The 15,475-nt window shown below is 42.6% G+C and overlaps 1 protein-coding gene and 1 long non-coding RNA gene across 5 annotated transcripts in view; one reads left to right on the top strand and one right to left on the bottom strand.

Moving 5' to 3' along the window:
- Positions 1-12,318, top strand: part of LOC102165671 — a 29,976-nt gene extending 17,658 nt beyond the window's left edge. Inside the window, exons 3-4 of the long non-coding RNA XR_002341857.1 lie at positions 1,692-1,759; positions 12,240-12,318. This is a non-coding gene — a long non-coding RNA (uncharacterized LOC102165671). The remainder of the gene's footprint in view (positions 1-1,691; positions 1,760-12,239) is intronic.
- SEMA6A (semaphorin 6A) overlaps positions 1-15,475 on the bottom strand; it is a 127,503-nt gene that overhangs the window by 45,031 nt on the left and 66,997 nt on the right. For all 4 annotated transcript variants that reach the window (XM_005661593.3, XM_003354246.4, XM_005661592.3 and 1 more), the window contains exons 4-9: positions 11,286-11,346; positions 10,243-10,305; positions 9,398-9,499; positions 3,992-4,082; positions 865-984; positions 83-171 (exon numbers count right to left, since the gene is read on the bottom strand). In XM_005661593.3, coding sequence (XP_005661650.1) covers positions 83-171; positions 865-984; positions 3,992-4,082; positions 9,398-9,499; positions 10,243-10,305; positions 11,286-11,346 — 526 coding nt within the window. The remainder of the gene's footprint in view (positions 1-82; positions 172-864; positions 985-3,991; positions 4,083-9,397; positions 9,500-10,242; positions 10,306-11,285; positions 11,347-15,475) is intronic.

Raw genomic sequence — 15,475 nt, forward strand, 5'->3', positions numbered from 1 at the left:
CCTTGTCCTTGGATTTACGGTTCTTTTATCAAAGTCACTGATAGCAACATTGGCCCCAAATGGAGACAGCCTCCCCTCTTACCTTTCCCATGGTGTTGTACTCCACCGCTATTTCCCTAAAGAAGAAATAGATGTAGTCTCCATAATCCACAGCCTGGACAAAGTATGGTTCTGTGGACAAATGGGCACTTTAGTTGGGGACATGTCACAGAGAGTTATAATAACTGCAGTCAACTGCAACCAAAGACATGTTATTAATTAAAAGTATAGGGCTATTAAGCATTTGGTTAACACTAACTATTTCCAATAAACTTCATGCATACAAGTGCTGATGATTTCAAAAAGCATTTAAGCCTGCAAATTTTATCTTTCAGAAGCGGTTGCAATTAACAATGAAGAATAAATGAGTTTTGCATATCTCTGTAATTTTATTTTCCACAGTAGAATCATATTACGGGAAGAATTTTGCACGCATCTCCTAGTCAACCTCAACTCATACAGGGTTGCGCACAGCTTTTTTCCTGTTGCCCACCCTCTCCAATCCCCTGTCCCCTTCTATGAATGAAATGTTTAGTTGTTTTTTGTGGGGGACTCTGAAATGAGAACTCGAGGCAGGAAAGATGAATGTAACGTATTCTGTGATAGTGGCATTGGTAGTTTTGATAATACTCTAGCAGCTCATGGGAGGTGAAAAGGGGAGGTAAATAAATCAACTGGGGGCAAAAGATTCATTTTCCACCTTCCTGTCTGTGAGAAGCCATTCCTAAGATGAAACTACAGTCTGGTCCATCCAGACTCTGCATCTCCCCCAAGACACATGTCTCCCCCACCTCCCCTGCTTGCTTCTTTTAATTGTTGGTTTACCTTTCAACCATTTTGAATCATGCTTGACGGTCCGAAGGGTTGGGCTGTCTCCCAGACTCCGGTAAATGACGGCATCAATGGCAAGGAAGTCAGTCACTGTAGCAGAGTACAGCTTTCCGTCTTAGAAGAAGAAGAAGGGAGGTGAGCGGGGTTGGAGCAAGACAGTGGGCTTGGGGGGTGATGGAGACATCCCCTGCGCTGCTTTCCTACATCAGGCAAATAAGACAGGACAACTGGGAAGAAGCCAAGAGTCACTTGGAAAATACTTGGCCCACAGTCCTCGCCATTTTAAATTGGGATCACGAGAGATGAAACATTTTTCATTTTTAAATTGCATGGCAATTTTTAAGCAGCAGCAGCAGCTCAGGGAGCAGGGTAAATGAAAAATGTTGTTTGCTTCACTTGATTAGATGGACCTTGACTGAACTCTCAAGGCCAAGGCCCCTTGGACACTGCAGCTGCTACCACACCATGGTAAACTGGATTAGGTGGGAGTCCAGGGAAAGACAGAGGCTGATTGTCTCACCATAAAATTTAAGTGCAAGCAGAAGCAGCAGAGTCAGCCTGAGCAGGTGAGGGAAGGGGAAGAAAGGGGGTGCATAAGCAAAAGAGCTGCCTTAAAATTGCTACTTTTCTCCTGAGAGTCTCTTCTCCTCTTTACCTCAGTCACAAGAGCCACTAAGCCCTGCCAGTCTAGCTTTATATTTGAGATTCTTGCTTCAGTATTTCCCAAGTCACCAACTGAGCGCCTTTTGACATATAAAATGCCCAAGTAAAGAAAAGAGGGGGAAGGGATGATGCTGAGTTTAAACTGATCTTTCTTTAAGAATTTGTGCTTTGGGGGATATGTGCTTGAGGATACATCCCAGGCAAGAAAGAGTGAAGAGAACTGAAGGTAAATCATTAAAATTTTTGGTTCTTTTCCCGGATTAGCAGGTATTCGTCACACACGTAATCAAATGGGCTGTTCTGGAATAGCAAAATCTATGAGATGAAATGGAAACAATAATTATATTCAGCATAAACATTAGTCCCTTGGTTCGTTATTAAAGGGTTACATGTGTTCATTAATTGTGGCTCGCAAGGTATCTTCAAAAATGCCCCATGTACCACACAGTACTCTTTAAATTCTTCCACTGGTGGGATAAGCATATGGCTTTTTTGCAAAAGCTTATCAAAACATGCCTAAGCAGAGTTCTTGGTGTCTTCTTTTGGTCTTGACTGAAATTTGCTTGGGTTCGAGGTAGCGCTGTATTGGTATCTACATTGTTAACAGTCATATATCAATAAGTGTTGACTGGGCTAGATTCGAACTGCAGATAGCAAACCTTTCTATCAGTAGAATATATCTACACATAGCACAACTTTTCTTACAGAATCAGAGTCCCAGGTCATACAGATACACCTGAGGAGTAGAGGACAGTGTGTGTAAGTGTGTGTGTGTGTGTGTGTGTGTGTGTGTGTGTGGTTATTGCTGTTGACCACTCCCCAGTACTCTGTGTTTTACATTCTACACTGGATATCTCACCAGAACTTTCACAGAGTAAGATTTTGCCAGTCTTGGTAACATGACCACCCTTCAGGTGTAACATGTATCTTCTGTTTTATAGGGATGAGCTGTTATGGGATATCAAACATTTTAGTGGATGTTGATTCAAACATACAGAAATGTTCATTTTGGCAGTAAATATACTTGGTCTCTAAAAAAATAAAAAGCAAAATGTACCTATTGGGGGCAGAGGAGTGGCAGTCACAGCATGGACTTAGGTGGCTTGCTTTTGGAAGGTTGGTGGCCTTAGTAAATACTGTCCATTCTTCTTTTTCTACCTCAGGCTACCTCTTGTTAGTTTACAGCCCATGTCCTCCCTGGTACTGACTAACACAAGTTCCAAGTGTCAGAAAAGCGCTCCAGTAGAAGTTATGGATACACTCAAGCACTCTTTCCACTGGCCCTGCCCCTGCTGTGTGCTTAAAAATAGATTTACAAGATTTTGTATTTCTTACAATGCTGCCTCCCAGTAATATTGTGCTCTGCCTTTGGAGGAAAACCTGAGAAACCTTACTGTCTTATCTTGGCACAAGCCACTTCTTCAATCTGTGACTGCAGATTCAGGTCCACAAATGGAAGACATTGAGGATGAAGGTCGAGGAGCTAATCTTTTTTCATAATCAAAGCCCGAAAGTTCCTTTCTCATCTGTCTGGGATGTGTCAGTTTTTAGCTGCTGTGGTGGAAATTACAGCTAACTGCTTTCTTACGTGCTGTTAACAATCACTGTTATACCAACACGTCTCCCTACGTCCACCTCCATATACATAGCTGGCACTGAATTCCTAAGTAAACTCCTAATTAAAACATACACACAAACACACACAGAGGCATACACGAAAGTCCCAACCTCAAAGTGATGGTTTGTTTGCTGATGTTTATATTATTTGCAATGGAAGAAAGGGGTAGGGATGGGGAGGATGGGTTAACCTCAGCTCATCAGCATCATCCCCTCAACCACTTACAGTTTTTCCATCAGAGATGGGCATATAGCATAATCAGGTAAATAATATTTGAAAACATGTTTGCTGGTAACTTGTGAGTATGTGGTCTTACTGCTCTGATAGAGTCTTCCAGAAGCTTCCTTTTGTCTCTTTTCCTTCTCCCTTCCCTATACGGACAGGAAGACATGTAGTCCTGTAATTGGGGCCTGACAGCCATCCTGTAACTGTGAGAACAGCCAGTCTCTCTCAGAGAAAGAAAGGAAACAGAGCAGAGAAATGAAAAGAACCTGCATCCTGGATGGGATTATTGAGTTGTTAAATCAAACCAACCCCAAATTGAGACGGGATTTTTATTATTTGAGCCCAAACATGCCCTAACCAATGTGCCACATGTTCGGGACAAAGCTGTTATTCTTGCTGAAGGCAAAAAGCAAAGCATGGGTAAATGTGGCAAAGACTTCTCTAAAGAAGCAAAAGTACAATTTCCATGTGAATTTCTAGTGGAAAAGGCATTCTTAATTACAGTATTCACCAGAGAATCAAAGTACAGCTGTGACTCTGCAAATCCTCCAGAGGAGAGCTGCAGCCACAGACTGAACACGAAAAAGCAGATGCAATGAGAAATAGGTGGTTTACCTGCGAACAGTGCAATGTTGGCATGTTTGGCATCATAAGGGCATCTGGCCATTCCACTAAATTCATCCCCAAAAGGTTCCAAAGTATCCATCTAAATAAAACAATAGGACTTATTTAGAAACAACAATCACCAAGAGTAGTAATAGCAACTGATATTTACAAAGCACTTAATGTCTATATGCATGGTACAAAGAATCCTCAAATAGCCTCCAAGGTAAGTCTTTTGGTTTCAGACGAGGAGGCCGAAGTTTATAGATCAAGCCACCTGACCAAGATTCTGCACCTAGAAGAGTCTGAAGTTTAGTCATGTCTGCTTAACTCTGAACCATTACAATAAAGAGATTCTCATCTTCTTCTAGCCTCCATGAGAAATAAGCATCTAGTCCTTGGAAAGGGAATTTCTGAGGCAATCACTAGGAAAACTTACTCTCCTCCCTCCTCCCCTCCTCCTGAATTATCTGTTGAGTCATGAACTCTATAGAGAATGACCTCAGTTTTAGATTGTTTTGCCTGAGGAGTCCTGCCTTTGTGGGTTAAGTCCCAGGAGAGATGCTGGAGTTCTTTCTCAGGTTACCTGGTAGAATAACTTGGCATCAGCAAAGGTACAAAAACATGGATGCAAGCAGAGCTTAGATGGCCATTGCACCTACTTCAGAAGCACGTCCCGGCCTCGGACTGTGTAGATGAGAGAGAGGGAGAGGGAGGGGGGCCCAGAAGCTGTGAGGCTCCCACAGTGAGGAGTGGGGCTGCTACTTGAGTTCCATCTCTTAGTGCTCAACCCAAGCCTTGCTCCTGTGTGCCAGGGCTTCTTACTGGCCTGCCTGTGAGCTTTCTTTGGTTATCTTAGTATGTTTAAAAAAAAATGAAAAAAAGAAAAACTAGTCCAATTTTAAAACAGGGATATTGTGGATTTCTTGCTTCTTTGCAACAAGTGGGAAAGTCAGTTCAGATCCTTCTTCTGCAAGTGGCAGCAAGATGTGTTTGAAAAATGGCTACCCCTGCCTTTTTCCTCAAACAAATGTGTGGGCTCCAGCACCAAGACCCTTTCACCCACAGGATGTATCGACATCCTGCTTGTCTCATGCCCTACAAGTTACCTGCTTGGCTCCATGGGCATTTGCAGGTGTGGCAAAGCCTTGTTAGCTGTTCACTGAATTCTATTTCCCTTTTCCCACTAAACTACATTTCCCATCCCCCCTTGCAGTCAGGTGTGATCACATGACAGACCCCGGCCAGTGGAGTGTGAATGTAAGGCTCTGTACCACCTCCAGGTCCTGCCCCTAACAACCTTCCAGGGTCCTCCACTCTTGATCTTCCTACATTTTTCCACATTCTGATACACTGGATCCAGTGGAGGATTCCAAGATCCTAGGATATGGCAGACTTCTGAGCCTGATGGAGCTTGTCTTCCTGAATAACCTCCTCATAGAATAGAATCTCTCTCGCTGACCCACACTGTGAGGTGAGCAAGAAATGAACCTCTGTTGATCAACAGGTAACACTAGTCATTGTTTGACCTACCTTGACCAATCATTCAGGGGTTCCTACTGCATGGTCTTCCTTACACCATGGGACCTTCCTAGCACATAGGCCTCAGCACCACGGAGTTCATAGAGTGATCTCCTCTGTGTTATTAAGATACTGCCCCCCCCCTTAGTAGTTCAGTCTTCTTTATGGTTTTAGGGTATTTTGTTACCATCTGGCAGCTTCATGGTTTGACTACATATATGAAAACTAAAAGAAGATAAGCCTAAGATGGCGCTGTGCTGAGGAAGATCGGCGAAAAGACATTTAGCACTGATTTAAATCAAAGTGCCTTAAATCAAGGTGCTTGGAGTTGCTGCCTAGGTGGAAGGAGGGAGCTCTCACTAAGCAGCTGTTAGTATTGTCCAGTCATTTGTGCCCTTTGCCCTAAACCCACAGAAACTTTTTCAGGGATATGACAGGCCTTTTCTATGTGTAACCACTTGGAGATCTCCCCTATTGAAGCCATCCTATTTCTTTAAACTGTGGCTGAGAGTCACATAAAGCAGTTGTGTTAAAAATATACTTTTAGGGAAAAGATATTCAAGTCAGAATCCTCTAAAACAAATGTCCTTCCTTCCATTTTTATGAAAAGTCTCTTCCTAATATTTTATTCCCCAAAGAGCTTCCTATTGAATTGTGATAGACTTTGCAGTCTGTGGCAAGTATTCAAAGTGATACTTGGTACACAATGATGCAACAAAAGTGCCTTTATCCCAGGTAGTGTATGCTGTAAACCTGGCTATGAGGAAAGACAATATACAAGAGGGATATATTATATATATATATATATATATATATATATATTTAATGTACCCTTTTCTAAAAAAGTGGCTATGGCTGTAGCTAGTCAAGGGCAGGAAGGAATGAAGAATTAATGTACTGGTTTGTGATCTTGGAAAGGTCCAGAGACAAAACAATGCCATGGTGAAATCCTCTTTCCAAGAAGTAAGAACTAATCCTTGTAGCAGTCACCCAATCTCAGACTTAACAGTAGCTCCTGGGAAATTAAATCACCGTAGGGTACAGATAATTATGCTAAGAGCCAGCCTGACTTGTGCAGAAGTTGAAGAGGTTTAGAGACTAGGTGTGGAGTATAGTTTTAGATTTATAGTAGACAGGCTTCAGAATTCTTCCCCAGATAATCTTTTTTGGGGCTCTGATCTTTCTAACATCTTAGCTTATAAAAATTGTACAAATCAGAACACGGTGCAGAAGCAACAAACAAAAATTTGTCACCCTCCTGCTTCAAATTACTTTAACCAACTTGATGCTTCTCCCTTGGATTTTTCAGTGGCAGGCTAGTCATTGATTTTGCCTTGACCCTTGGGTCCTCATCTTTTGATAAACATCACATGGGAGAGAGGATGTCCATTCTCCCTGAAGCCAGATACGTTATGTCCCATATCCTCAGCAAAGCCTCACTGTGCGCTGAGTCTAAAAACACTTCTGAGCAATGCCAAGGGTTCTCACTTCCATTGGCTGTGCTTGGCGCATAGACAGCACCTGTGGGAGGAACATCCTATCTGTGGCTTCTGAGAGGCCCAGGTTCCTGGAACATATGTCTCAGCAGGTGTAGCTAGAACAAGGGAGAGGTGAAGCCATCCCTTAGAAGTGAAGCATCCTGGGGAATGGTACATGTGCAAGAAGAAAGAGCTGCGCCACTTGTAGCCCTTGTATCACAGTGCCAAGAAAACCTGTAATTTGTCATAAAAGATAACTTTCCAGCTAGGGAATTCGTTAGGAATCGTTAGAAGCATTAATCTTAATGAGCCCTAAACAATGACAAACAGGGCAGGAATACTAAGTGGTAGAATTAAAGTCAGAGCTTCAGTATGCCATTATGCCTGAATGTTTGACTAGGCTGGCTGCCTCTGTTACAGCTTGAACTGGATCCTGTTGTTTAAAATTCTGATGATAATGTCTTTTGCATTAGTTTAGATTTAAAAAAATACTGCATTGAAAATATCATTTATCTTGATTACTAATTTTCGGGGGGGGGGGAGCGCTTAGGTTTCATACCTGAGGAGAGCGCCTCACTTGCCTCATCCTAATCCTGGCCCTACTTGTGTCCCTTTCCAAACACCAGGTGGAAGATGAGCATGGGTCAAACAGACCCTCTCTCTGATGTCTATGTGAAGGCAGAGACTTTAAAAATTGTCATACGGAGGCTGGTGAGCCCTTTGGTCCTGATATCAGCCCGTCATTTATTTTCTTATTGTTCACTGTGCTAAGGTTTCCTTTTATGCTGATGAAACTCAAATCTACCTGCCTCCTCATGTTTCTCCATGAATCAGGGTTTACCCATCCATCTTCTTGTTGGAGATGCCTATTCACGTCCCATAGGCAGTGCCACCCACAATGCAAGGTGTACTCAATGTACAAAACGAATTCCCACCTTCTCACCACCCTGCTCAACCCCACTGCTCTCCCTTGATTCCCTGTCCAAACTGGTGGCCGCCCCATCCATCCACCCACCCACCCAGGAGATAGCCTAGTAGTCATTCTTGACTCATCTCTCTCATCCTGTGCTTCTTATTAATTATTAAATCCTCTTGGTTTTTGTCACTTAAATGTTTCCAAATCTGTTCTCTTCCCATCATCCCTGGGGCCACCTCCCTCTCCAGCCTCTTTTTCACTATCACTTGTCACTTTACAGGCCATCACTTCAGAACCAGATGAAGTTTCTCACGCTCAGTAGACCATTTCTTACTCCATGCCTTTTGTTCATACTGTTCCCCACACCTGGAATGCCCTTTTTCCTTCACTCGGTAACTTCTGCTTCTTCTCTAAGACTAAGGTTAGGCATTATCTCGTTCACTATTTGCCTACACAGATTAACTGAGCACCTCTTTGGAGGCACCATGTCAGGTCTGGGGCAATCACAGAGGGGGTCCCTGTAACCCCAGAGCTTGGGTTTCTTCTGGACCAGGTGATCATGTTCCACATGAGAGGACAGCAGAAGCAACACCTGGAGAGAGGGGTCATCCACTCTCCTCTGGAAGTTTTCTCTGACTCCTCTTCTCAAGCTAAGGTGAGCACTTTGCTCCTAGGCTTCTGTCATGCTCTGCATTCTGCCACCATGGCAGCTAACCCATGGGGTTGTGGTTTCCTTTTTTCTGTCCGGCTTCCCTAAGGATGAAGGTCTCTTACCTGTCTTTACGTTAGTGCCTGGTTATGGGAGAAACTCAGTGCATGTTTGCTGAACAAAAGACTGCTGCAGAAAGAAGGGACAAGGAAAGCTAAAGGTGGAGCCAAGCCCTCGGATCACTGCCACCTCTTGCTTTTCCAGCAGCACGGCTTTCAGCCATGTCAGAACCAACTAGATTTATTAATGCTTTGAGGGTTAATTTTTTCCCCTTGCGCAAAGGCCAAGGTAAGTAAGGCCATCGTCAAGTAAGCTGAGTGCTGGATGGAATTAAATTCCCGTGTTCTCGAATATCTCACCTAGAGGAAAGTCTACAGTTGCCAATGGCATGCTTCTGAGATCCCTTTTAAAATAGGAATCATTCGCAATATAACTGTGTTATTGTGCTCAGAGAGGAGATGGTGGGGTAAGCCGGAAAAAAAGAAAGGGGGAGAGAGGAAGTCCACGTGTCCTACGTGGTATATATGTTGGTGTTCTGAACAATAAAGAATAAGGTCTTAGAGAAACTGACTTTGCTGGGTCGGCTCTTTAAAGCCCTGTCAATTAATCCTGAACAAACAGGAAGCTTGGAAGCCTGTTCAGGATCACTCATGTGGAGCAGTACATTAAGTCACACAAGTAAGAGGAACCCAGGTGGTGCTGCATTTAGCCTCTTACATTACTGCGGGCACAATCACAGTAAAATACGAAATACCTCCGCGCCGGGTGGTTCCAACAGACGAAACAGCATTTACCTTATAGTTTCTGCAGGAAGGGTTGAAGGCATTCGTTCCACAGACAAACAGAGTGTCATCGTTTTTCTTTAGAAGAACTTTAATAAAGTTGTGACACTCATCCTGAAAAATAATTCAAACATTTTTGTATCCACTCCATTCAACATGGAGACCCGTTCTTCACCGTGTGCCATGATCTGCTGACAGCAAGGTTAAAACGAAGGTGGCTGGGGAGTTCCCCTGTGAAAAGGTCAAGTTCTTTCTGACGTTTAAGCACAAGATGATGTTGACAATAACGACTGCTTTTTCAACGGTAAATAAGAACACGGCTGAGAGTGGAAGTGTGCGTTTATGCCACAGAAGGAAGGCAAGCCTGCACATACGAATCTCCCATCATATTAATTTTAACGCCAGATGCTCCAGGGTCCCTTGATATACAGGGTTCCTGGCTGAAGTGTGTTTTTGCTGCGTTTTTGCTACTCTGTGACTAATGGCACACCTCCCCCCACTACCCCAGGTCTGGGGCAGCCTTTCAGAGCTCCTCTGCAGACTCCCTGAGGGCTCCGGGCTGGAGGTGGGCTTTCGGAGAGTGCACTCAGAAAAGCTGGGGCGGCTGGCTTTGTGTCCATAATCCCGCGTGCCCCTAAATAGTTCATGATGCAGCCCTAGCAGCTGTCGTAATGTTTCATCACATTAAAAGCAAACTATTTTTGCAAATTAAAGCCTTCAATAAGTTGATGGAAGAAGCAATTACTAGGGGAGAGGGGACTAAGTGTGATCCATTCCACATCACGGGCTGCGGCTGGAGATAACAGTCAAAAACTTAACCCAAAGTGGCAGCTGCGGGAGAAATGAAAATTGCCTACCTTATGCTTTCCCTTCATTCTGCATGTGTCTACATCAGCCTGTCTAGATTTCCATGTCAGTTTCTGCAGGGATCAAGAAAGAAATCAATTAGAGCCCAGAGGTTGTTGCATTTGATTTTAGAAGTAAGAGTTCCCTTGGGGAGACTAGAGGCTGAACATATATTTATTGAAAGCTTTCTGCACCCTTTCTCCATGATTAATTCACCATAACAACAAAAGATTAGAGATGGAAATGTTCATTTAATTTTGAACTCCTATCTATTCATTAAACTACAAAATGATCTTCTTTGCTTTGACATAAAGATGGAGAAAGGAAGGAAGAATAAACAATAGTGTGGAAATTTCACATAAAGTAACCACATTAACTTGGTAAACTGTGCTCATTTTGATAACATACATGTCCTTGCCCTTTCCTTTCAGTTGATAAATCAATTCCTACTAAAACAGGCCTTTCCCTTTAAATATGGAAGTCATTTTCCTAAAATAAAGGGGTCATTCACTTTAGCTGGACAAAGATTTAATTCAGGTTACACTCCTTTGCGTAAATTCATGGGTTGAAGGGATCATCTACTTCTGTGGCAGATTTTATTAACTAAAATACCTCCATGTGGAGTTATAAGGGAAGCTTAGGTTATATTTTATGTCTGTCTGAAATGGATAATGATCAAATTCCTGAACCACAACAGTCAACTCAAACTTAATATTGTAAGCCATGAAACATAACAGTGAAACATTTGTGGGACAAAGTTTTATGTATAAAACCTGGTACTTTGCTGGCGAAACATCCAATATTTTATTAAAGGAATTTAGGAATTACCTAAAACTCCAAAGGGTATATGCACACAAAAGTGATGAATAAAATAGGAAGTATGCAACTGTTAGGGTATGTATTAAGCCCTAACCTAGCCACAAATTTGGATTTCCACAAAATGTTCCGAATTATTATTAGCCATGTCATCTCAGTCAGTGCTTTTAAAACACCTTCTCTTCAAGAATTACTCTAAATTCCTTCATTTCAGAAAGATGGTTTTAAAACTACTTACTTTGCTACAGTAAATTTCTTCTGTTTGTGAGGTGTCTATATCAACAGTATAAATATGGTCCCTATAAACAAAGAAAAATTAACATAGTGTCAAACATAAGAGTCAGGACAATTCATTTTCTCCTGAATGAATATGTCTCATTCAAGGCAGATCAACTGACATCCATGCTATTAAAAAGCAAGGCATCCACATGCAGGAAAAGGGGAAGGGTTCGGCCTCCAAGAGGGGCCTTGGGATCACATCCAGCACCTCCTGACAAATCATGGCATCTTGCTTGAAGGGGACCCCTTCTAGGAAAACTTTCCTGTAGTCTCCCTCATACCTGAACTACAGAACATCTGTGTGTAGGTCGTTCAGGAGGGAGAATGGTGACTGTTAAATGGGCCCCCAAACCAGAACACAGTTGGGTTCACATGCTGGTTCAGTATCTTCAAGTCCACGGACCAGACACTTGGCATTCACCATGCCATGGTGGTTCATCAAGGGAGCTAACAGAATGCTCATCTCCACCTATCTCCTTTTAGAAAACCTATTTTCAGTCTCAGCTTTGATGATTTGATTGACAAGATGGAAGACAATAAAAGTAAAATTATTTCCAGAAGCCACTCTTTTTTTCACACAATGATGGTCAATTAAGGCCTGAGACATGCTCGAGCTAAAGTTTATATTTCTTGCTTCTGTTCACCTTCCTGTCTCGGTGAGAATGTGGTTGTCTTTACGATTGGCTGCCAATCTCCCCTTGCAAGGGGAGAAACAGAATCAGCCGCTCAGGTGTGGGGCTATATTTAAACATCCCCCTTCTGTGTGAGCTGAGTACAAGGGCGTTTTTGTCTGGAATTCAGAAGAAAGAAAAGAAAAGAACTACACTCAACTGGGGAGCTGGGGGGGTTACTGAGGGAAAGCAAAACAGCTCATTTTTCCCTTGAAATAACATTGACTTTTTCTAAAATGCAGGAAGTCCTGGGGCTGGAAAATTACCCACAGCTTTAAACCAAGACCTCAAGGCTCCCATGCAGACTTTCAAGCCCCCTCATTATTTAAAAGAAAGGGAGAGGGGAGAAGAAAAGAAAGAAAAAAGCAAAGAAAGAAAGGAATTACCTGCTGTCAGGATTCACTTCAATTTTTTTCCCCCCCAGTTCTTTGGAAATCTGTTTGCTACTGCTTTTAGGGAAAGTATGACAGAGAAAAATAGAAATAAAAACAGGGCCTCTCATGTGAAAATAAATGGAAGGGGCAAGGCAGTTGGCCTACAGAATTCCCGTGCCTGCTACTGAACCATGAATGTGTGTGTGTGTGTGTGTGTGTGTGTGTGTGTGTGTGTGTGTGTGTGTGTGTGTGTGTGTGTGTAAGGGTGGTGAAGGGGAGAAAGGGGAGCCTGTTTTGTATATTGCTGAATTGGGAAGTTCTTCAGACTTCAGTGGGGTGCCAGAATGGCTCTGCCCTTTAATTCCAAGGCCCTTTTATGGCATTCCTTTATTACTTGTTTGACTTTATTGGCGGTGCTGTGGGTCAGGTTCATTATTGGAGTGGAATTGCCTGTTACTTTGCTATCAGGTTTGAGATGAAGTATTTCTGGGGCCCTGCCGCTCCTCAAAACTTGAAGTAGGCACTGAATATATGAATTGTAAATTAACAGCTGATTAACATGCATTGGTAGTTCCTCAGAAAGCTCTTGGATTGCCCCCTTTTGGCATGGCCTGTTTATGTTAATTAGCAGTTCAGCGATTAAACAACAACAACAAAAAGAATTTAGAAAATGGATGATAATAAAGCAGAACTGAAAAGGGTTCTTGCCATCAAGCTTCCCTCAGTCCCTGGGTTCTGGATGGGACTTGGCTTCTGAGAGCTGACACCCATTGTCCAGAAGAACTGGGGAGTCTTTTAGAAATAAAATTCTGTGAAGGAAATCTCCTTTTGGACAATGGCAATCTTTTTCAATCTCCAAGAGATCACATTGCCCGGCAAACAGAAGAACGCTTTATGCGAAACCACAGCCCTGGGTCAGGGGTTATTCCCAACCACCCGGGTGTGCGTCCCAAGATTCGTCCGCTGCTCTTACTGAATTAAGTCCCTGGAACACAAACTGACTCAATCTGAGATTTCCTCTTCCCTCCTCCAGTGAGCACCACTGAACTGTGTTGCTGGAGGTTCTGCCTGGGGGAAGGATTTCACTTTAAATCATGTTACTCGCTGCTTAGGAACCCAGATCTCTTGGGGCAGTGTTGGGAATTGTGAAATTAAAGGGAGAGGCGAGACTCTAAATATGGTGACCGCAGAAATCCTGTAGGAATTAGTCCAGGGGGGTATATTGAAGGGAAGTGGCTGCCCCTAGAGTGAAAACCAACAAGTCTGTGGTAGGATGTTACAAATTTGCCCTTTAATCACCCGGTGAGTCTGTTTTACAGTTTTAAAAAAGTGAATGTGTTTCTCCTTTTTTTTCCCCTCCTGTTTTCTTCTCTCTCCTTTTCTTAGGGTAGGGAGTTAGGATAAAACTGTCTAGGTTTCAACAAGCTGTAATAATGGGCACTTTGAAGTTTTCATGGCACCTTGCTCCTAACTCAGGCACCACCCGCTGCAGGCCACACCCAGGCTAAATTATCATGTCCGAGGGCAGTCTGTTATACCATTTCTTTCCCCCTAAAGACTCACTTGCAAAGCGAACAATTCGTAGAACATTCTTGAGTCAACGTGTTTCTCACAGATGCAATGCTGAATCATTTGTTTTGACCAGCCTTTAGCTGATGGGGTACAAATGTAATCTTGCAGCCCTGCTACATTTAAAAAACTAAAAATGGACTTGAAGAAGGAGCGGATGCTCTGTTGCAGAGAGGAGGCTGCTCCAGACCTCACTGGAATGCTTTTTAATAAATATCCACAATGGCTATGTCCTTCGACAGCAGCTATTAGAAGGTTATTACAGGACTAATAGTACCACTCCTACTGCTCAGTAGGCTGCAAAGTACAGGGAGTTATGAGCCAGACTCTAGAGCAAGACCATTCCAGTTCAAATCCCGCCTCTGTCATTTTGACCCAGTCACTTCACCGTTCTGTACCTTGGTTTCTTCCTGTAAGACTTGGGGATGATAATAGCTCTAGTCTCATAGAAATTTTTTTTTTCCAGGATTGAATGAATTAATATTTGTAAAGAACTTACCGCTAGATTTGCAATGTACAGAGCATATACAACCAGTATGTACTCTATGTAAGCGTTTGTGAAATAAAATTTTTAGAAGGGCTTTGGCATTGCTCCCTGTGACCACATGTGGGGTACCTGCAGGATGTTTTATTCTAGCCAAGGGTGTTTTACTATATGTTGCATAGCTTGTATGTTCAGAACGTAAGTGCTTTGAAGGAACCCAGCACTGTTGTTATTTCCCTGTGTTTTTTTTTGTTTGTTTGTTTTTTGTTTTTTTTAATCTATGCTTACAGCCAGTCAAGTACTACAAACATAATCTGTCTTTCTTCTTCCCAGTGTAAAAAGATTCATCAGCCTAGACCCAGGTGAGGCCACAGTGGAACCCACAAGATAGTACTTCTTGTTGCTGCTCATTTAGAAATATTTCAGATGAGCTACAGGACCCCAAATGGGGATTATATATTTTTAGAATCCCAAGGGACTTCTTTAAGCTAGTCTAATCTAGTCTCTCATTTAATAGAGGACACTTAGGGGTGGAGAAGTTGTGGTCCAGGTAAATTAACAGTAACAACAAAAATGTGAATCCATGTGATCCTTGTTTAGGCAGTATTCTTACCATGCCATCCAGCCTGAAGATATGGTCTGTTTAAATGACATTTCCCCAATGGATGAGTTTTTTCTTAGCTAGATCCAAAGCAAAAACTTCTAAAATGGGTGCTACAGTCATTCTGCTAAAGTATTGATACATACTGTATCTTAACTGCAAAAATACAGGTTGAATGCACACACACTTACACACACATTCAACTTAACCTGATACATGTTTACACATTCAATTTAGCAAGTATCAAGGAGAGAAGCACTCTCCTGTGTGCCTGAGTAAATATTTTTTTGGCGTGTACACACACGTACACATAAACAGATCTTTTGAGTCTAAGCTCCAAAATACGCAATGATTTCTACCCAAATCCAGACAATGAATTCAGACATAGACAACCTTGAGAGAATGGTTGCCTGACATAGTAAATGTAGCCTTTAAATTAAAGAGCACTCT

Source organism: Sus scrofa, chromosome 2, assembly GCF_000003025.6.
Source record: "Sus scrofa isolate TJ Tabasco breed Duroc chromosome 2, Sscrofa11.1, whole genome shotgun sequence".
NCBI lineage: Eukaryota > Metazoa > Chordata > Mammalia > Artiodactyla > Suidae > Sus > Sus scrofa.